This window comes from Anopheles marshallii, chromosome 3 (genome assembly GCF_943734725.1).
Source record: "Anopheles marshallii chromosome 3, idAnoMarsDA_429_01, whole genome shotgun sequence".
Taxonomy (NCBI): Eukaryota; Metazoa; Arthropoda; class Insecta; order Diptera; family Culicidae; genus Anopheles; species Anopheles marshallii.
This window is the reverse complement of record NC_071327.1, coordinates 27,229,003-27,251,224: the sequence shown is the minus strand read 5'-3', so window position 1 is coordinate 27,251,224 and position 22,222 is coordinate 27,229,003. Positions and strand designations below refer to the sequence as shown.

General features: G+C 41.8%; 3 protein-coding genes across 3 annotated transcripts; 1 reads left to right on the top strand and 2 right to left on the bottom strand.

Annotated features, from left to right (window-relative positions):
- Positions 1-122: 122 nt before the first annotated feature.
- On the bottom strand, positions 123-1,195 carry LOC128713832 (BLOC-1-related complex subunit 6). Its single transcript, XM_053808701.1, has 3 exons — positions 883-1,195; positions 242-818; positions 123-168 (listed from the first exon to the last, which is right to left on the bottom strand). The coding sequence occupies exons 1-3, from the start codon at positions 1,193-1,195 to the stop codon at positions 123-125; spliced, it is 936 nt and encodes a 311-aa protein (XP_053664676.1).
- A 5,830-nt stretch (positions 1,196-7,025) lies between these two features.
- On the top strand, positions 7,026-15,922 carry LOC128711238 (S-adenosylmethionine decarboxylase proenzyme). The gene is made up of 7 exons (XM_053806105.1): positions 7,026-7,174; positions 11,680-11,766; positions 14,130-14,640; positions 14,735-14,827; positions 14,964-14,984; positions 15,551-15,706; positions 15,785-15,922. The coding sequence occupies exons 1-7, from the start codon at positions 7,026-7,028 to the stop codon at positions 15,920-15,922; spliced, it is 1,155 nt and encodes a 384-aa protein (XP_053662080.1).
- A 3,749-nt stretch (positions 15,923-19,671) lies between these two features.
- On the bottom strand, positions 19,672-20,399 carry LOC128714842 (protein PPP1R35 homolog). Its single transcript, XM_053809722.1, has 2 exons — positions 20,043-20,399; positions 19,672-19,983 (listed from the first exon to the last, which is right to left on the bottom strand). Exons 1-2 carry the CDS (start codon positions 20,397-20,399, stop codon positions 19,672-19,674), a joined length of 669 nt encoding a protein of 222 aa, XP_053665697.1.
- Between the last annotated feature and the right edge of the window lie 1,823 nt (positions 20,400-22,222).

The following is a 22,222-nucleotide window of genomic DNA, read 5'->3' as shown; positions in this document are numbered from 1 at the left end:
ACGGGCCTTTGATGTCCTGCGTATTATTCGCGGGGTTAATACCAATAAATAATCTCTCCTAACGCACTACCCATTTGCGGAATGTACAATCCTTATCGAAAGTGATGGTGACGGGGTTCTTTCTAAACGTTGCTCTCCAGCATATCGACAAGTCTTTTAATTTCACGTCTGGAATCAAATTATCAACAAGAAGTATGTTTTAGGAAATATTTGATATGCATGATAAGAACACTCTACTTACATTCGAACCGCTAGCGCTTCGGCCGGTTTGATTGTTTTGGAAATTTCCTCCGCTTTGGCCATTATCGTGTACATACACTTGATATTGCCGTCCATACAGTCCGTTAGCTTCGTGACGGAGTTTTTGTAAATCTCCACATTGTCCGCCGTTATCGAGGAGATTGAATGCAGCACGCTGCACAAGCTTTCGGACAAATTGTCCACCGATGCTGCCAGTGCTTGTGCTTCACGTTCGATTTCATTCAGCACGTTCGGATCGACCGATGATGCCGAGGCCGGGTTGGTGGCGACAAATCCACCTCCGTACGCTGCCGATCCTCGCCCGTAAGCACCACTACTGCTACCGGGCAGAGATAGATTAGCACCACTCGTCCCGGGCGCAAAGCTCAATCCACTAAGCCCGCCGCCCGTTGCAGCAGATGGTGTGCTTTGCCGAGAGCTGGACAGATTGCACGAATCCTTTCGCGTCACCGTTACCGGGCTGGCTAGCTTTATTTTGTACTCCAAGTTTTCTGCCACAAAGTGTGTCATGTTACCATCCACCCGTACAGTGCCTTCGAGATTGTACGGAAATGAGGCTGGATAGTAGAAAAGAAAGATACGATCGGTATACGGTAACGAACCAGAACATTCGTCACATACCTTTCCGTCCATCGCACACCAACGAATCGGGTCGTTTCTTTGTCTGTGAAGAGGATGAGGATGATGACGATCCATCCGGTTGGTTACCGTTGCTGGCACCGCCATCCGTTTCTTCCGCTGCTGTACCAGCGAACAAGTTGTGGGTGTAAGCGATTTCACTGTACGATTCCGTCATCGCGGACGGGACCTCTTCGCCCAGATTTTCACCATCATTCTCGTGACCTTCGGAGTCGTCCCCAGCGTCAGGTCGATTGTCACCTTCTCGGGCAGCACCAGCAAACGGGTTTCTTCTGCGGTGGTCGGATTCGCTCATTGCTCTTGTTTTCCTATATATTATTCTCCCGCAAACACAAATCGATTTAAACACTATTTCTAAACGTAACGCTACACTTTGAACTTTACTCGTTTGACTAGAGGAAGCATCCACTATCCATGATAGTGAAACGTTTCGCAAATCTCCGTAATAATTAAGATTAAAATTAACAAAACAACACGAACGATTACATGGTCGATATTTTTTCCTATTGAATCTTTTTTTTTACGCTTCTACTGTGTTTGTTTTGATTGCTGCATCACTGCTGTCAGATTATGCTGTCATTTGCAGGGTTACTGTCAAAAGAGAATTTCCCCTCCAAATGCAGAATGTGCCCAGCTCGCAAAATTTGACGTTTAATCTGACAGCCTGCAGATTCGCAGACTATACGGCGGTTATGTCAATAGGGGCGAAGCCATCATTGTTTTCGAAAAGTTTATTTCGAAAAAAAAAAAATGAAATGCGACATTCGAAAAATTTCAAACAATTGCTTGAAAATATTAGTATGCCATTTGAATTGCTTTGTTCGTTGTGTCGTTCGTTTTCCCGAGAACTTGCCCATTGTATTCTGTTGTGCATTCGCCTGGAGTGTTGTTCTTCTAGCACTTCCTATGATGTTGAGTTCTGTTTTCTGGCGTTGTGTTCAGTGATACTGCTGTGGAGGAGAGAAGAGAAGGAGAGAATTTTTTTTTGTTCCTGTACAAATTCTTACTTGAAGAGGTTTGAAGTCCATCAATATCAGGATCAGCTATTCCGTGCGCTACGTCTACTGCTAAATCGGTGGTGTTTTTCGTTGAAGTTGTGATCCAATAAAAGCCACCACGAACGTACCAGAGAACTTAATATCATCATCTTTGTTATCCTACATTCGGTAAATATGGCATTCAAAGACAACTTGAAAATAATTGTTCTAAATTTTGCAATATATTTTAGGAAATATGGAACAAAGCAGACAAAAACGTTGTGCAGCAGCCTCTTCTAACACACTTCCAGCAGCGTTAGACCACACATACAGTCGTGAACTAGTTTCACCGGAATCAACAAGACAAAACATGCAACCTACAACATCTACGGTAATCATCCCAACGCAGAACAATAGTCATGAGAAAATTGATATTTTGACAAGAATGGTTAAGAAAATAGGAGGTGAAATTCACCTAATGTTCAACGTCATTTGTTGCGGTCCAGGCACTATAAACAGAACCTTTAAAATGAACAAACTTAGTGATGAAGATAGTTTGAAAAGTTTCGACGAAAAGCTAGGAAACGACAGTCTGTATATGGCAGAAGTCATAAGTAACTTGCTTTTTATACTGAGCCAGGAGCATGATGTCGATCGTAGATTGAACATCATTTTAGAACTCGTTTTCGAAAGAGAATTCCTTTCTTTATGCAGCTGGACAGGGCAAGGGTTCCCTGGACCAAAGGTTCAGTTGGAAAAATATAAAAATGTATTGGGTCTGTTTAAATTTGCAGGAGGTATAAAATTCATCCAATTAACGGATGAATACATTAAAAACTTTTTTGTAAAAAAACTAAAACAAGGAAAAAGCAGATGCGCTGCTACAGGTTTGCGAATGTTCCAAACTCAAAGTCGCAGACATTCGGAATGAAAATCCAAATGTTTCTCATTTGTTTAGGTTTAGTTATGAGTGTAGTCTCATTATTATCTATTGAATTAATGTTACATCAATACCAAATGGATCCGGATATTATGAACTTCATTTTCTTCAGATGGGAATAAAACACGAAAGTTTCAACAAGAAACATTTTTTGGTTATTCAAAGCATCAGTGGTTTTGTTTTGAAAGAAATTTTACAATATAAGAAACATTTAAACCAAAGTTAATAAGCGATTAGAAATGTATTTGTTACGTTAATGTATGCACGAGAGGAGTGAAGTAATATGTACTTCCGTTATCTATTGAAACGGCTACTATTTTGCATAATATGTTTGTTATGGGAACTGCTATTGAATAAGTTGATAAATCCGCTATTCTTCCTGTGTATACGTGTATAATATTCGCATCAGGTGGATAACTTAATGATGGGTGCTTCTCTAATAACGGATGACCAATTAATATTAATGGATTTGATGATTCTTGTACACCATCGAATTTTACCAGTGTATGGTCTCGGGTTAAAAACCATCCGTCTCTGTTTCCCTGCCTTAACTGAAATTTAGCTGCTACGTGAAGTATTATTACACCTTTCTGAATTTTTAAAAATGGATATGATATGGATGGATTCTCATTTGATACTTTTTCTATTTCTCTTAATTCGGATAGTCTGCCTACAGCCTGCTCTAGGAATTTACTTCCTCCTCTGATTAAATGTTTAATGTATTGTAATCTATTTTCAAAAGAATATGCGGATATGGAAGGTAGTGGTCCAAATCTGTTAACGTCTGTATAAATATGAAGAAGATTATGAATATTAGTAGTTATATATGAACTGTGATAAATAGAACCAAACTGTTCCACAAATTTTTCCATTAATTTTGCCGCATTGCTATAATGTCTTTCGTAAACTTTCGATGAAAAAATTGTAACTGCAACGTAATATAAAGCAAAATGATCAAAAGCATCCTTCGATATTCTATTTTTATTATTATTCAGGAGTATCAGCAATGAAAGCTCTAATTCGGATATCTATAAACTTTCCGTTGATAACGATGCCTTGATCCAAAATTATATTCAGCTCGTCTACGAATGGGCGCAAATATCCTTCTGCATTCCCCGGTTTTGATAAGCCGCAATATATTCCGATGACCATAATTGGAACCATTTCAACATTATGCACCTGCATCAAAATCGGCCAAAGTGCAGTTTTGCCGCTGTTATGGAGGGGCAATCCGTCGATGTTAATGTTGATTTCAAAAGTGTTAACATTAGGAATCTCTTGGCTGTAAAGTAACGTACAACAACTGTTAATAGTTAATTAACTTTTTAATATTTATATCGTAAGCAAAACTTACCCGAAATAATATTGCAGCGACTTCTGTACTCCTTGATACCACAACTGCCCACCAGCTACACTCACAATTTCGTGTCCAACTTTAAGAGGAGTTTTTAAAAACGTCCTAGAATCTTTTGGCAGAATGAAAGTGGTGCTTTCCCGAAGCAATACAAGCAACTCGTTCAACGCAGCATGTGATATCTGATACGATAACGCCCAGGATCGTAATCTATCTGAAAATGCACTTGTATCATTTTCTTCGTCTGTCACGTTTTCATATGGCAGGTTCTCATCGAGAGCATCTTCATCATCTTCTAAAATAATCTGTGCATCATCGTCCACTATCGTATATTCCATTGGTGCTTGATCAATGTCATCAGGTCGCAAATTATCTAGAACGGAAATAAAATTTGTCATCTATAACTTCTCATACTCATGTTGTTTGCGTTCTAATAATTGTACCTGCAGCATCCGCACAAGCGCTACTGCTAGTTCCTGACCGATTTTCTTCTTCCAGCTCCTTTGCACATTGTTCCCACAATAAATTCCCCACTTTGGAAACTTTATAACTCGTTTTGGCTCGTTTAGACCGTTCCATTTTATTCAGGCGCACACAAATATGTCACAATAAAACGTTTCAAATTTCTTAACAAATTTACCGCGCACCTGCAAAAAACGTAAACATTCGGACTGACGTGACCTCTCTGCCCTCTTGCACACACACTTCTTCCCTTGGCCTATCAATTGAACTTCAAAATCGTCGCAGTCACCATTTTCCACCTTTCTCATTGCCCCTTGCCCGAAAAACTGACAGCATTTGCGGGCTGGGATCGATGAACTGATCTCAATTACGGTTATGCTTGCTTGCAGCGACCCCTTAGTATTGGGCAATGGGATCCAGGTCGAATTATAGCATTCGAAATCAATGATCTGATTCAATCTAGGACATTCTGGATTTCGAGCATCTGTCATGGTTAAAGTTCGGGATTAACATCCATATTATTTATAACTTGAATCGAATTATTGCATATGAATCAGGCAATGCCAAAATTTTGTTATCCTCCGTGCTTTAGATCCTAACAATTGGTTTTTATGTTTCATCTGGCCCGGATCATTCGGAACGAATCATACAAAGAAAGTTTCACTTTAGTCACGAGGTATACGCGCTATGCGCCACATGGCATACCATGCTGAAGTAGTGTTGGAAAGATTGGAATTCGGAAGATTCGAAGATCCGATCCCTTGAAGAATCCGAACGGTTCGGATCCCATATGACGGATTCCAAAAGGATCCGATCCAATTGGGATTCCAAAAGGATTCGATCCAATTGGGATTCTCTTTGGAATTGGGAAATGGATCCGATTGGAATTCTATAGGGTTTCTGTTGGGAATTGACCCAACCAACGTGCTCTAGCGCTAAGAAAGTTTTTTTTGTTACCGTGCAATTACAAACCTGGCGCGATTTATCTCAATGAGAATTTTCCTCTATGTATATTCGATGCAAAGTCGGTTATAAAAAAAAAAGTTATAAAAAAAACGTGACGATGTTGCGATGACAACGAAAAGCCGTTTCTTATACAAAGACTTTTCATCGAATACAATTGACGAAAATCTCATGAAGGTGGCCTAAGCCTAAGCAAGAGTATCTTATGACTGACGTCATTCTTATCTGGTGGAGTTTTGATTTTTGATGGCATACTATCGAATCATCTGATTTGTGCAGGCCAATCTAGTTTTGTTTTGTTTTTATCTGTGTATGACATTGGCAGAGAAAATGTGAAAAACAACTGGAACCTAGCTTTATAAACCAAAAAAAAAAAAACATAATGCTTCCAGCTATGAGCTGTGAAAATTGGAAGGTTCCATCGCACATTTACCTAAAATAAAACGCCGTACAGGCAACCGTACAAGAATGATGTCTTTACGCGCCCACTCGACGTATTCTGCCAACATTATGACGGATTGGAATTCGAATCCAAAGAAAGATTCAGATTCGGATTCGAATCCCTTCAACGAGTCGATTGTCACATCACTATACTGAAGGTACACTGAAGAGCGCACTTTGTGAGATGTGTGGCCGCCGTTTCTACTCGATTCACACGCGTGCGAACAGTACAGCATATGTACCCTTTCACGCACACCAGCGCACCTGTATGCCGCGTTTTGCGTTCATGCATGGTCAGGGAGTCTGCTCGCATCGGTCGCTCCGTCAGTCTTCGTTTTTCGCGTGCGTCGAAAAGACTCGCCCCCCAAACGTTCTCTCTCTCGCGGCTAAGATCGATTTTTCTTAGCAGAATTAAGAAATCAAGTGCAAGGAAAAAAAGGGCAGTGGAGTGTTTCCTATTTTCCTTTCTCCCTTTTTGTGCTGAAAGTGCATCTTTTCAGTTACCTGTTTTTTTACAATCCCAATTTATCGTTTGCACACACGGTTTCGTTCGATTTTGCGAGCGCATCGAACGTCGTCGGATTCTTCTAGAAGCGTTTTGAACAAAACGAGCAAAGTAGTCGAAGTTAAATTTTAAATATTCCCAACGCACTCCATCTCTCGTGGCACGTGCTAAATGGACACGGGAAGTTTTTGGGCTTGAAACACTACTAAAAGCCTCCCTGCGCTATCGCCGGAAACGGTAAGCAAGTTAAACGATATTAACTCACTCGAGGCCACGCGTGACGTGTGGCAGGAAAAAAGAGACACAGAGGAAAAGTATCCGCAAAGGCACTACGGGACTTACTTATTCGGAGTTACACACCTGCAGGACAATTATCCTACGAAAGGAAAGCGTACGCGTCGTCGACTACGAGCGGCAGGTGAATTCACCATCATCAAGCGAAAAGGTGTTGAACTACAGACGTAAGGAAGCGCAGACAGCAGCATGGCGGAGTCGGAGGATTTAAGTAGTGGCAGTAGTAACAGCAGTAGTAGGGAGGATATGCACTTTTTCGAAGGTGTCGAAAAGCTGTTGGAGATCTGGTTCGAACCGAACCCAGCGCACAAGAGTGCCGATCTGCGAAAGATCCCCAGGTAAGTAAAAAGTGGAAATAGCAACAAACTTCCGCCGTCTTCAGTAGATTATCACCCTCTCTCTGTCTCGCTCGACTACTTGTCGTTTCACCTAGTCGAATTGCAATTTCTTTTGTGTACGGATCCATTTTCAAAAATCAGCTGAAACTACGGGGCCAACCCTTGACAGACATGTGTGTGTGTGTACTGTGTGTGTATGCGCGAATGTAGGTTTGTGTGCACGCGTGTGTGTGTGTTTTTTTCACGGGACGACCCGGCTGGGCCTGTTTATATGTGTGCGTTCCACACAGTATGCGGCTTGCGGAACATATGAGATGCTGCCGTGCTGTTGTGTGCGTGTGCCGTATTCTAATGCGCTTATTGTTAAACCTTCCCGAAGGGGAAAAGCGGTATCGATGTGCGCAAATTTACACCCGTCCACTAACACCTCATCCCCTTTTCCTTTGCGGTCGTTCTTTTTTGTGTGGGAAAACGTAAAAAAACGGGTTCTTTGCACCGTTCCGGATGCACTTATCGATTTGGCGCGTAGAGAAAGCTTTCCTTTGTTCACATCAATCTTGCTTCTCTGCATATCATGTCGCCACCACCTTGTTCATGCAATCTCGGAAAAGGAAGTAAAAGTAGGAGGTAAAAAAAGAAAATTTCTGCCGAATGTTCTACGCTTTTTTTCCTGGGTTCAAAATTGACAGCTCTCAGCTGTCAGACATACGCAGAGTTGTGGAGAGTTAAGGCGAGAGAAGGGTAAAATTATGTAATTTTCATGCCAACGAATGTGAATTCATAGCCTTTCATATCTTCATGAAGCATATCAGGTAAACGTTAACATAAATTTGATAATATAAGTTGTTAGCACAGTTTCTACCAAAGTGATCGGATATAATTGCACAGTGTCGGTTTTTTTTCAGCCTTGAAAATTTACCGGCTTCTCTGTCAAGTTATGCGCCTTGTGTAAGACAAGGACCAATCATACTTACTTTGAATCCAAAGCGTTTTCCCTTTCTTTCCACCCTTTTTTTCATGAGTACAGGTGCACATTTGGTGCTCGGTGCAGGATGTGTGGACTGGTGGGAGATATGTACGTGGTTGTACCGAAAGTTCGTTGTCAAGGATGTTTCTTTTTTGCAAGCACACAGGATGATTAATGCGCTCGACAGTACCTGACTGTATTGGTTCTGTTTCCACTACACACACTCTCTTTCTCTCTGGTTCCAAGGCCTCCTGGTTTTTAGCAAGATGACAAATCAGCACATCGGTGACAATTTGAGCCAAGTTCATCAACATGTTATGCTGTAGTATTGCGAGCTATTTATAAACGGTGTCTCAAAAATCTGCCAATAATTTTGCATTAATGCGCTAAAGTAAAAGTAATGTTCCAGACCGCGAGGTGAGCAAAGTTTTGGCACCAACTCCCACATTTGCTGAACGCTACGCCTCGGAGTGTATGCGAGCACGTGCAGGAATCGTTTCGGTGTGCGTGTCGGTCCGGTTTCAGGTTCGATGCCAAGTTTGGGATACAGTGGATGCTTCTTTTTCGTGCCGCCTTTCCTTCAACCCATCTGTATCAACAATCACGCGTTTGTCTCGTGATATAAATGAAGAATACAATTTATGTGGATGCCTTCGGGTATCTTTGATGTTGCATCTTCATGGGATATACCAACAACGCCATGCCAGAAATAGCATTCACTTGATAATGGTCTAATGTTGAAGACCTTAGCCCTGATATCATTGCACGAGACTGGTGACGATTGCGGAAAAAAATCAGAACTTCACATTTGGCTTATCAATCGGTTCGTAAAGATTATTTGCGGTTGACGTGACGAATGACTGTGATCACCCTGAGACACCCTCGTAATCGCAGGTTTTCATTCGTAGCATTAGTCACATTAACAAACAATGCAATCGGAGCACTTTGCAATATTTAAAACCAATCAAACGTTAATGGATCATTTTGTTTCCCACAACTGATTGAACGTAAATGCCAAAAAAATCGACAAATATCACGCGTGGAATGTTCCAGAACATTTTCAAAACAAGTCACGCACACTTTCATCGCTGACATTGCTGCACTGACAGTCGGCAAAGGCGTGTCGTATACGAAAAATCGGACATTCATTACGCATACGCGGATAGTTTCCCATACAGAAAACGCATACATCTAGGTTGGTGTCTTCCCCTTCCCGTGGGGAACGATGGTTATCAGCCTTTGCTCACAAGGGTTAACATTTTGTCAGCCGGTTGCTTTGACTTTGGAATAAATCAATTGGAGTCTGCTCTTCTCATCGCGAGATGAGTAATGTAAGTTGGCTGTAGAGAACCTCTCCTGGAAGAGGATCTTGCTGGAACATGGTTCGTTTATGTGGTTTGGTTCAATGGTTGGAAACAACTGTTCTGTGATGCCGGTTTTGCGTAACTTGATAAGCCCGTGACCCATGGAGGTGGCCTTTATTGCCCGCGTGTTCCCGTTCTGCTCGCGATGTATGACGCCGACGACCACTCTAGGCTATTCCCGATCCTAGTGTAACGTGCCATTAATGTCCAACTGCTTCAGCACAAACCGAAAGGGTCATCTTTAATAGGCTTCTGTGCGCGATAAGCAGCGGCCAGTAGATAGAGCCGCGCAATCCCGGCAACGCTATCAACCACGTGGCGTTGGTCGGCGCTTTACGCGCTGCGTTTGTAGATGTACTGGATTCGTTTTGTTTTACCGGCATCATGATGCGTGGCTGCTACATTTCTCCCCACCTTAAGCGAGGTAATACGCAAACGGCAAGACGCATTGACGTGCGCATGAGTGCGTTCCAGCATCAAGGTTTGCGTTTGTGGTAGTACTGTACGCCGGCTCAGAAATCAGATGTTTTTTTGCGGCATTCGATGTCCACGCTTGTCCCGAACGGGGATGGTAAACAGTCGCGATCCAAAGATCGCAGCGCATTGACGTTCGCGCGGTTCGACTAAATGCGATCAAATGGGCAAGTAATGACGCCGTAGATGAATGTAGTTGTAGTGCTGTCCGTCCGATCGACAGGAACATGATGATTACATCGGTACGTCGATCGTAGATTCATCACAAACGTTCAGCCAGTTCAGAACATTCATCTAATAAGAAACTCTTTGCAATAATATAAAAAAAAACCATTAAAAATGATTACTTACGAAAATGAACTGGAAAATGAATGAAACATACAGGAACCTGGCAAGATATTGATAAACTTCTAACTTAGCAGGATTTTAAGGCACATCATCCGAGTCCATAAACCAATTTAAATGGAATTATTTTTTGTCAGCAAAATCTTCGAATGATAAACTAGAAGAAGATTTGTTTCAAAACACAAAATCCCTTCTGGATATTTAAGAATCTTCGGAAATTTAAGATGCCCTAGAGGTTTATTAATTCGTCTTTAGAGATTCTTAAAATATTTTTAATGGTTCTTTATACATATATTTAGCGATTCATGGTGTAGATTATTTTGAGATTCGATCCATGATTTCGATGACTAATTTCACTAAGATGCATTCAAATGAGTATTTTTGAAGTTTTACTTGATAATCTCTCTGTTTTGTGCTTTATTTTTTATTACAATAGCGATCCATTTGATGGAACAAACGAATGTACCAAGAACACACTATAATTTCATCCCTTACAAGTTGGTTTATGTGTACACGTGGCCAGTTTTAATCATGATTCCTTCTTAGCGCTTAATTACTTGCCGGAAGTACACCCCCAATCTAATATCATGTCGAAAATAGTAACTACATTCATTGTGACAGTGTAACTAGTGGGAACGTATTACTTTGTAATTGCCCATATCACAATGTTGATGATTCAATTTTATTGCTTTCATGTGCCTTTGCACTGCATACTAAACTTTCCATCGTACACAATGCATAGAATGTGCTGATGAAAGTGGTTTTGTTCGAGCAATACGCCGGCACAATCTATACCCTGGTGAAGCGTTTAACAATGAGTTGCATTGATGTAAGCTTGTAAAAAAAAGGCCTAATAAGTACTTTTTTGTTGAAACAAGCGCAAAGTTCTATTTTAGAAGCATACTTTTCAATTCGATTATAATGCAATTCTGTATTATGGGCGCATATGCACACAGACGATAATTAAACGGGCCCCACCCCATATGCACAATGTTCTTTCCATTGGCGGTTCACATTTCATTAAATTCTGCCACACACCGCTCACACGTTTCTGTCCGTAAATAGATCCTTTATTTGCACCTTCATTCGCGCAAAAAGCCCCTTCGACCTTGGGCAGGTGATGTACACATGATTCGGGTACGGTATGCCCCGCGGAACTTTCCAGCCTTATGTAATCGATTTTCCTGACCAACCTTAGTCATGCGAGGTTTTTGCGAGGATTTTCCCGGAATAATTTCCACACCGGCAGAGTACGATGCGCTCCTTCCATTGCTCTCGTTTCATAATAAATTTTCATCCTACTTGTGCAGTATTCGTTCTAAATTTGATTCAATTTGCTTCCCTCCAAATTACAGACCGATGTGGGATGCACTGCTGAAAACCGTACGATGCGAAATCATCAGCTTCACCAGAAACGACCAGATCGATGCTTATGTGCTGAGGTAAGAGGTTACAGCTACATACGATCCACCGTACATGTGTATGCTCCATAAGAATCTGTTCAGACAGGTGGTTCATTTTAGCTGCGTTTGGTCGTGAATCATGGGTTTATGATACCCTCCCCCCCCACATATATGTATATAGCAGGCAGGAAAAGGATCGGCTGTGGATGAGCATTAGTTGTACGGGTTGTCGGACCGAATGGTGCTTTTGTTTTCCGCCTTAGACGAGCCCCACATTTGACTGCAGCCCTAATGCCTTATTGCCAACCCCCATGGCAGTAATATTTGAAGCGAAATGAGCCTTTTTTATGGATGAATGGTTGTAACCTTTTGTTGCATACCTTTTTCCTATTCATACAACGTTAAAGCTAAGGTTACAGAAGCCTCTGAGGAGAGGTATTTTAAATATTTATCTCAATATGACATAATAAATGTACATCCAACTGTTTGGACTGATATGAATCAAATGGACAAAGTCATTGCATGTGAATGTTCTTGTTTGCTCCTGTTTTCGCTCATACACAACCATCCAACCGTTGGTGTGCCTTTATTTACTTTTAAAAATATACGCGTCACACTTGCGTGCATAGTATATCGTTATAAAATTGCATAATAAGCCAGGTTAAAAATTGGTTTACTCGGAAAAAGAAGGCACCAACCATATAATGGTCGATGTACACAATCGTACTGGCCGCTACTGATGCTACCGAGGCGCTAGCGATTGTTGACAGCAACATTTGTTTGCTTAGCACTTTTAGACGCAGCCGGTTGTATTACCGAGTTTGCTAATAAGCGGTACAAAAATATCCTTCTAAACCTGCCTTTCTGTCCCTAATCTGCCGCGTTCAAAACAGCATCTTAGCGTTTGCTTCATCTTTCGTTTGCCTTCACAGAACAGCTGTGTTTTTGTTTTAGTTTTTCGACAGTATATTTATCCCCCTGTGCTGTGTTTCGATTTTCTTTTGAGTTTGGGGTTTTTTGCAGCGCTTCCGAAAGGAAAACTTATTTATACCCACTTGTGGTTATTTTGGTTTCTATGCTGAACGGAGTGTACATTTTAACGGCTTGTTCCGTTTCTTGATGTGTGCGCAATGAAGTTCGCGTCACGAATTTATACATCACGGCAGGGAAACAGATGCCTGTGCTAGTCAACAGAGAAATATATTAGACTGAATGTTGGGATTGTGCAAAATGGTTCAATGACAGAGCAACGCGAGCGCATAGTCAACGATTTGATAATTTGCCTTCAAACAGGGGGACAAAAATGCCGGCTGGTTGTTAGACTAAGCATAGGATCGTGCAGATTTACGCTCTTGACCTTACCGCAGGCGGAAATGAACCTTAACGTCACAACGGCCATCGACCTGGCCTGTGGCAGCTATTCGCCAATTACTCTATTAAATAATACTGCCTGATAACTTGCTGTTGGGTCGTGCGTAATAATCGGAATTGGGAGAGAGAAATTCAACAATGCCACTACGTCAATCTTAATGCGACCTTGTAGGTCTTTCTGAAACTTCAACAAATTCAGTGATAACTTTACCATTTAAGACAGCTGTAGTGTCCTTCAACCACGCATGCCTCACAAATCATTCATTTATAATTCGGGCATTCTCTAATGAACCTGATGCAGCAATAGACCTCTTATCTTTGAAGTTAGAAAGCAAGGAAATAAAACGAGCCAATTCATTTTTGCTACGACCCTCTTGAAGTTCTTGAATATTTACTTTTATGATAGGGATTTCGCTTTCGTCTTGAATTGCCGTCCGGTTTCAATCAACTGTTTGCCAGAATAAAGACACTTTCCAACCGCCCAAGAATTGGCATCTTCATATTGTCTAAAGAGATAACGTGATGACCACGCTCTAAATGTCAAGGATCTTTGTGATAATAGGCGTTCTAGAGTGTACACAGTCACGCCTAATCATTTGCTTTGTCTTGTCTGTCAGAGTTTACGGTTAAGCTAAAGATCCCTGACGTTAACTGTCCGATTATGGCGCTGAGAGCAATTCATAGATTGCCATTGATCCATCTGGAATGATGGGGAAGCACTTTACCCGGGTCGTGAACCCTCCTCCTTGAGTACACAGAGATGTAACTAACCGATCCGTATTTGTTGATATGATCGGCAGTCTAGAAGCCACGATTGGATTTGCTAGCGTAATGTATTATGCAATTACTGATTGAGGCTCTATCTCTTACGTTTGTGTTGGCTATTTGTGCTTATTTTTTTACGCGAGCCCCGTGATACTACATTCGACGAACTTTAGACAACTTTCTTGAAGAATTCTCTAGTGTTTTGTTTAGTCTTTTGCTGGATAATGATCGTAAATATCTCTGGAAATCACTATGCTTCATTGCAGTGAAAGCAGCATGTTTGTGTCCAAGCGTCGTTGGATTCTAAAGACATGCGGTACCACCACGCCGTTGCAGTGCTTCGAACCGTTGCTGCGCCTGGCAGCGGAAATTGCCGGTTACACCGAGATCGAGGATCTGTTCTACTCGCGCAAGAACTACAAACGTCCGGAGCTGCAGGTGTCACCGCATCGTGGCTTTGACGAGGAGGTCGCATTTCTCGATTCGTTCTTTGAAGATGGGCGCGCCTACAGTTTGGGTGCGATCAATCGCGACTGCTGGCATCTCTACACGCTGAGCCGCGGGGGAGGGGGCTCCAAAATTCTCAAACGCAACAACCATCTCCATCAGCTGATGGAGCAACACCATTCGGAGCAGCAGCACGAAGCGCAGCTCATTGAAGCGTCTATGCAGCCAGATCCGGATCAAACGATCGAGATCCTGATGACGGATCTTGACCCGAACGTGATGGCCATCTTCACCAAGGATGTCTGCACAACGGCCAAAGAAGCTACCCAGGTTGGTGTTGTTGTACAATTGCAATTGCAATTACAATTTGTAATTAATCATAACGAGTTGTTTTTTTTTTATGTATCTCCTTGTCTTCTTTCAGAAATCGGGAATTCATCGTCTCCTACCAGGCATGGTCATCGATGACTATCTCTTTGATCCGTGTGGCTACTCCATGAACGGCATCTCGAAGAATGTAAGTAAAATGTTTGTGTACTACTGAATTTGTAATATTTATAAAACTGTGACTTTATCTATTTCTATCTTTGCGTTTCTTCCAATAACGATCACGTGGATATGTGGACTTAATTCACAACACTACACGTTATTAGTGTGGCAAGAAATACAAAGAGGTAATGTTGGTATCATTTTATGAAGAATAATGATATTGCTTCAAGTTGGTGTCATTGCTTGAGAGCAGATTTTATTTGTGTGCACAACATGTTAGCACAGAGTTGCATGAGTTATTCTAAAATGATAAATTCATAAAACATAAACATTTGCTTTGAATTTTGGAATTGGTTTGATCTAATGTTGAATGAATCAAAAGATTCATTAATTATAACAATAGCTTGATCTGTTATTTTGTAATATTTTTTATAACATTTTTGTGTTTGATTATTGATTTTTGGCATGTTATTGAAAATGATGAATCAGCTCATTCATAAATCCGATCTTCCGGCTACCAATTGCTAATCCGAGTTCGGAACAATAATCTTGCCATGAGTAATTACTTAAGCACGTTGTTGTTTTCATGTTGTGCAATTTATAATAACAGTTATCCACAATTGCCGTTTGCATTAAGACGTTTGAAGTATTTAACCTGTTTTCCTTCGTTTCCATTTAATAGAGAATTTAAGTCTCCCGTCTATCTTGTCTTGCTTATCCTGAAAATCGTTTCATTTTTCTGCACTTTCAGGGATGTTACATGACCATCCACATTACGCCGGAACGTGAGTTTTCGTACGTCAGCTTCGAGAGCAATGTCGCGTCATCGGATTACGGCGAACTGATCAAACGCGTCATCCGCACGTTCCAGCCGGGTAAATTCATCGTAACCGTGTTTGCGAACAAGGTACGTACGATCACGTAGAGTATACACTCGTATGACACATACTAATTATCATTGTATTTCGTTCTCTTTTCTTTGCAGACGTCGATTGCAGCGAATGCAAACCGCGAGATTGAACATCTGGGCATCATAGATCAGTGGAAGCGTCGCGACATTCAATACTCGCGCTTCGCCAGCTATGACCTTACGTACGCCCAATACTGCAAATACCCTAGCTGAGGTTTACCGTGCCTAGCTCCACCGGCAGGGGCTAACATTCCTTCCCCCGTATCCCTTCCCGTCCTTCCCCCATCGGCTGATGCGTTCTCTGACGATGGTCCTACTGTTCCCGCTCCTCCGTCCTCTACAACTTCCGCACCAACTCGTCCCGTAAAGCGCAATCTTTTGCATTTCCAAAATAACATCTCCACAACAACGTCTCAGCATCCGCTACCGATTGGATTCGTAAAGCTACTCTTTGGTATCTTTTCCGCGCTTACATCGTTCGGTGCCGGGAGTGACACCATTAAAGAACCGTACCCATCGACCGGTAAAACTGATAAACGCGTCGGAAAATGTTTCAAACATCAGCTGAACAAAGATCTAAAGCCTCAAGAGGAATTTCAGTCAATTCCCGACCGTTTCTACTCGCATCTGGATCCGTACCGTGCACTCGGAAATAAACCATCTCAGTCGGCGCAATCAAAGAAACAACCCGAATTGGTAACGCCCATGTTTATCGAACCGCAGTTCCAGCATGAAATAGCTACCGCGACTCCGGATTGCAACGAGTTACAGTTTTACGGACAGCTGAAGAAGCTGCTCGACCTTCCGGTTCTGTTTGCGATCTTCTTCGTGCAGCTTATATCGTACGTGCTCGTGCTGAACATCGAGGAATGTTCCCCGCTGGTTCTGTTTTCCTGGTGGCGCAACAAGATATCCTGAAATTGACTAGCCGTCGTTGCTCGCCGCAGCCTTCAGTTCTGATTACAACCGCCACCATCAACACCATCACCACCAGGATCATCGACATCTTTGCGATACGTTTGTTATGTTGAATGTTATTATTATGTTAATAATAATACGGTAGCAGCAGTACAAGCAGCAACCAGATCCGGATGGAAAGCCGAACGCCGTCAGCAACTGCAGGTTGTCGGTCTGCATGCATGCCAAACGCTCGCCTGCCATTGGTCGCGAGCTAATCTTTGTGCGTTAGGTTCCGTTGCCAACGAGCGGCAAATTAGGACATCTTTGTTTCGTGCGTCTTCCTACTGTAATGAAACGCACATCGTTTCCACGGTAGATTCTAAGTTTATCTGCATTTCACTTGATCATTCTTACCGCCGTCAGTTTGAGGAAGTGACCAGAAGAAGAAGGATCATGAATCGTTGGTGTGTTGAAAAGTTTGCCTCCCATAAAGGAGACATTTCACTAGACCTAACAGGACATGATAAACCGAACGGACGTCAGCATTATGCGCCATCATCCCATCGTGGACGTCTTCAATCGAAACAGTGGCGAAAAAGTCATTTAAAACGGAGCGTGAAACCGAACACTTCTAACATTTTTGCACCACCAACAACACCAGAAACAACCACCTTAGGGATAGATACCTTAGCAGCAGTACTGCGAGTCACTCCACCTTCCGTACGCATGGTCGATGGACAAGAGCAACTCAGTGCCCACCAGGACCAGGAACAACAAAGCAGCCATTCCGTGGTACTTTACTGTGTAACTTTGCTAAATATTGCACGACTTCTTGCACCGGTTCAACCCATTATTTTTGCCTTTCTAATCTCACTCGATCTGTACTCGTAGCAGCGATTGTTAGCCTCTTGCAATCGGAACCTCCCCGGCGGAATGCCGTTTGCAATTAGGTAGCATTTATTTTTACCTACTGTTCGGTAGCCTAGAGAGAGAGAGAGAGAGAGAGAGAGAGAGAGAGAGAGAGAGAGAGAGAGAGAGAGAGAGAGAGTGAGAGAAAAAACCGCCTCACTGACGATAGCACAAAGAAGAAAGCATTGAAGACGGTGTGGAAGGATGATGTTTTACCCATTTCTTTTGGCCACTCCACTTCTTCCGATAAGCGGTAGAAAATTTAAATGGTTCCTTGGTCAATTTCTTCCATTTGTCAATCTTTATTGCACCCACCATTCATTCCCTGCCGGGACGCTGTTTGACGATTGATTGAAGGGTATTTTCACTGTTTTATCACGTACACACAGGCACAACACACAATTCATCCCTTCTTACCATTTCGATCAAGAGCAGAATTATGATGAAAGTGAAGCATGAAATATTACACACAAATATAATACAATTATAGCTCTATAGCACAAGCTATAAACGTTACAAGATTATATAAAGCGCAACACAGTTTGCGTAAGTTTAAACTAATCCATTCAACCAATGGGAGTAAACAAAAATACATATTGCAATGATTATATGAAACAGTAATAACCGATTTTCGAATAACCAAATCCCATAAGCATTATAAAGAATCTTACCAGAAAAACAACAAAAAACATGAAAAAAGGATAAACGGTTTGTGTTAGACACAGAGCAACAAAAAAAGGGAAACATTTAAATAAGCAAAAAAAACAGTTTTTAGAGTTATTTTAATGCTACGATTCGTGAAGAATCATTTAAACATTCTTAAACCAGTGTTTTCCCGTTACCGTATGGAATGGAAAGGTTTGAAGTATGTAGCTGGATTTTCACACTTTCTTTATATGCTTTTAGTAACATATTTTTATTCTCAAAAACACTGTACGTGTAATTGATTTTACTTTCACGCACTCTCTACTTTTGTTTGCATTAAGTTTATAGTATAAGAATTTTGTTTTTTTATGTTCTTCAATTATGTGTGTAATCATTTTTTATATTAACTTGATTTCCTTATCATTTGATGTGTTTCTTAAATAAATGGTGTATGAGTTGGGAATTAGTTGTCTTGTTTCGTTTACATTTCAGCAATATGTACCGGGCCATCATATCTGAATAACTTTATGAACATGGGGCTAGAGAAAACAGCACATTTTCGGTATCTATTAAATACAAGCAATTCGAACCAGAGTTCCAAACACTTAAGATGGAACAACCGTATTTTACTAGCACAAACAAACAGAGAAGGTTAACGTAGAAAGTATAAATGTATTGTGTAATGATAGAATTTGAAATCTTTGTATGTCTCCCACGATGGAAAACCAGTGAACGCAAATAGCAGCAACAAATGAAGATAACCGATAGACTCGAAAGATGTGCTAAACTCAGTTGGTGTTGATGATGGTCGATGGGATGGTTCGTAATGGGGAGAAACTGCACCCCCACAAAACAAAGAAACTAGTGATGAACTAATGGCAATTTGCATGTGATTGAACTAAAGTTTTAGGATAGAACAAAGCGGCGAATAATGAATGCGAGGATACTGGTTAGTACGATGGAATTCAGCTCGAAGGATTACTTGACTAATTTATTTCACTTCCATTCTTCCTTTACTCTTCTATTCTAGTGGACAGAGGGTAATGAACGTAAAGTATTCTAATGTTTAAAGTGGAGCATACTTGGCTTTAGCTTTACTTTCTACTATCAAATCTTCCACTCTAATCTTGACCCTAAGTGTATGTACCTTTGCATGTAATTAATAATTTTTCGATGCCGAAAGAGAAAGAAATAAAAGCCGAAGGAACATAGAACAGCTGTGATGAAGATGGATGAGCAAAAAGGGCTAAGGTGCTGTTAGAGAGAGAAAGAGAGCGAGAAACAATTTAAAATAAGGGAATGAAACACAATTCAATCATGCTAATTAAACTTCAAACCAAACGGTAGTACCGCTTAGAGCATCTCCCGCGCCCCAATGCGGAATATGTATTAAAATTACGGTTCAATGATCGTTTCTAGAAACAAACATTTCAATAAATGCTCAAAAACGACGCATACTCGTCTCGAATGTGCTTATGAATGTATCGATCGGTCGGAATAACTAGTACTCAGTGTTCCTCCATTATCCGCATCACGTACTCGATGTTTTGGAAGTTGTTCCAGGAGTCCCCTGCAGCAACGCGGCCCAGATTTGGTGTCGGAACGTTCGGTACAAAGTCAATCGTAAAGCGTGGTATCGGACGCAAGTAGTCGCTTAGCGTTGGTTCCGGGTCCTTTTTGTCCTTGGAAAAATACTTCGATTTGGCGGTGGCGGTTGAACGGCTACCGGGAGCGGGCAGTAACACCGTATCGTTCACATTAACAGGTGCTAGCTTTTTAAACACAGCTAGATCATACTGATGATTCAACTGCTTCGTTATCTAAAAAAAAGGTAATGGATGCATTCAGAGAGAAAGATGGATTCGTTTAGTGTGTTTACCTGTGTATTAACGCGTTTTTTACTGATGGGTGTCAGCTGGGTCATGTTGGTGATTGGTTGAGCTTCCATTTTTTTAACCGATTCAATCCTTTTGCTTAAACCGAGCATAGTGTGTAGTTCTGGTTGCTTGTATTTTGTTGCTTCGGAAGTTGATGGTGCTGCCGTGGCGGATGATGCCGCTGGTGGCTCAGCCGATGGCCATCCAGTTGAGGCGGGTGGTTTAAGGATCGATTTCAGCGGAGGTGGAATAACATTCTCGCCGTCAGATGATTTCAACACGCTGGCGGTTGTGCGGGACAGTGGAACGTCCACATTGCAGAGGAATCGCTTCCGATTTCCGTGCTTATGTTTGCCCATTTTAAGATCACGTTTGTTGCAGTTGCTGGAAAATTGAAACTGGTGCTCGCTTTGTTTATGTTGTAATTTTTTTTTCGCTCTCTCTTTTGACAGCCAGCCGAGCGAAATGTCAAAACGGAAGACTGTTGTAGGGTTTCGCGGAGAAAAAGCGCGCATTTTTTGGCACGCAGTAAATAATGTTTCACGAGACATTGTAATGCTTATAAAGGATTCTATTTTATTGGATTACAAAAAAAATCATAAACAATGTTTTGAACGCAAAGAGGTTTGGTGTTAGATGCTATAAAATTTATGTTCTTGGAAAACACACTCTTTAAATGCTATGTCCCTTAAAGTAAAAGCTGTGAGGGTTAATTTCCACCACGCTAACTAGACTAGGAGAGTTCAGAGAGAGCAGAGTAGCAGTAGTAGAGAATTCGGACTTTAATTCGTCTTGATTATTCATCAAGGATGTCACCACCAAAAGCTTCACGCAGGCCACTGAGAGATGGACCTTATCCAAACCTGGCCAAACTCTTTTAGCTGCGTTCGAGAGGAAGATGCTCAGAAGGATATTTGACAACGTTTGTGTGGAATGACAATGGAGGAGGCGCTACGATAACGAACTTTACGAACTCTACAAGCTGTGCAATCTACTCACTTTCGTACGGCGTATTAGACTCGCCTGTTTCCGGTGTGTTGGTCCTATCATAAGAATAAAACAGGACAAGTTAGTCCGAAACATCCATTTAGCTCGTCCACATGTCCGATTTGATATGAAGTGATGACGTTGATGAGTCTGCCAGAATGGTCATGATATTGGATTGGCAGATGACGGTGCTCGACAGCGGTTTACAGGGCTTTAGAGGACGAAACAGCAAGTATGTATTAATGATATTCGTGGCAATTCTTTCTTTAGGCCCACTCCAAGAGGCGCGAGTCATTCTACCGGAGGTTGTTGTTTGCAGTTCAACGCAAAACATCAACACAATCTGCTGTGCATGTGAATTGATCATGATACTACCGGGACCATTGCTATCACGCTTGCCCGGAATCACACGGAAAATCCATGGTGTCAGCGCCAATACGATGCCACGCATCGAGCGACCTTCTCTGCGTTTGGACACAAACATACACACGTTGCTCTAATGCTCTTCGGACGGCCTCCACATGCGAATGCGCACAATCCCAATCTAAGCTTGTTTAGTGTGACTGCTATTGCTGTCCGTTAACGAACTGCGTTCGGCGCGTAAAAAAAAAAAGGAAACACTTCACGTTCTCGCATCGTCTCATTGTCGTCTTGCAACACACTACTTTACTCTGTGCAGGTCAGTGTGCGGGAGCAAAGTCGAACGTTTCATCTGCCGCTGAACGGCATTTTGATTTGTGCGCTCGGTGCGAAGCGGTGTCAAGAACTATTTTTAAATATCCTTGCGCGGCGGACACGTCCATCCCTTTCGGATAGTAGTAAGCGCGGTGTTTCATCTGTGTGCAGTGATCGTTTGTTACCGTGCTACCTTAGTGGTGAATTTTTACTCTGGAAGAATTCGAAAACTTCCCAAAAGACAGTTTCTCATCTGCAAAAGTGAACAATACTAAGCTGGCTTATAAAAATCGACGAAAGGCTGGCTCGGAAGCAGCTACTCTATCGGCATTCCATCGTACCCGCCATCACGATTGCTTTGATCTGGGAAAACTGATCGAGCACACCTCTTCCGATCACTTCACTGAGCACTGAATAGAAGAAGCGCAAAGTTAGGTTACCTACAAGAGTGTCAGTGTCAGAAGTGTAAGGTTAAGGTCAGCCTTAATATAGCTTTAATCTGTTGTTTCGGAAACAACCG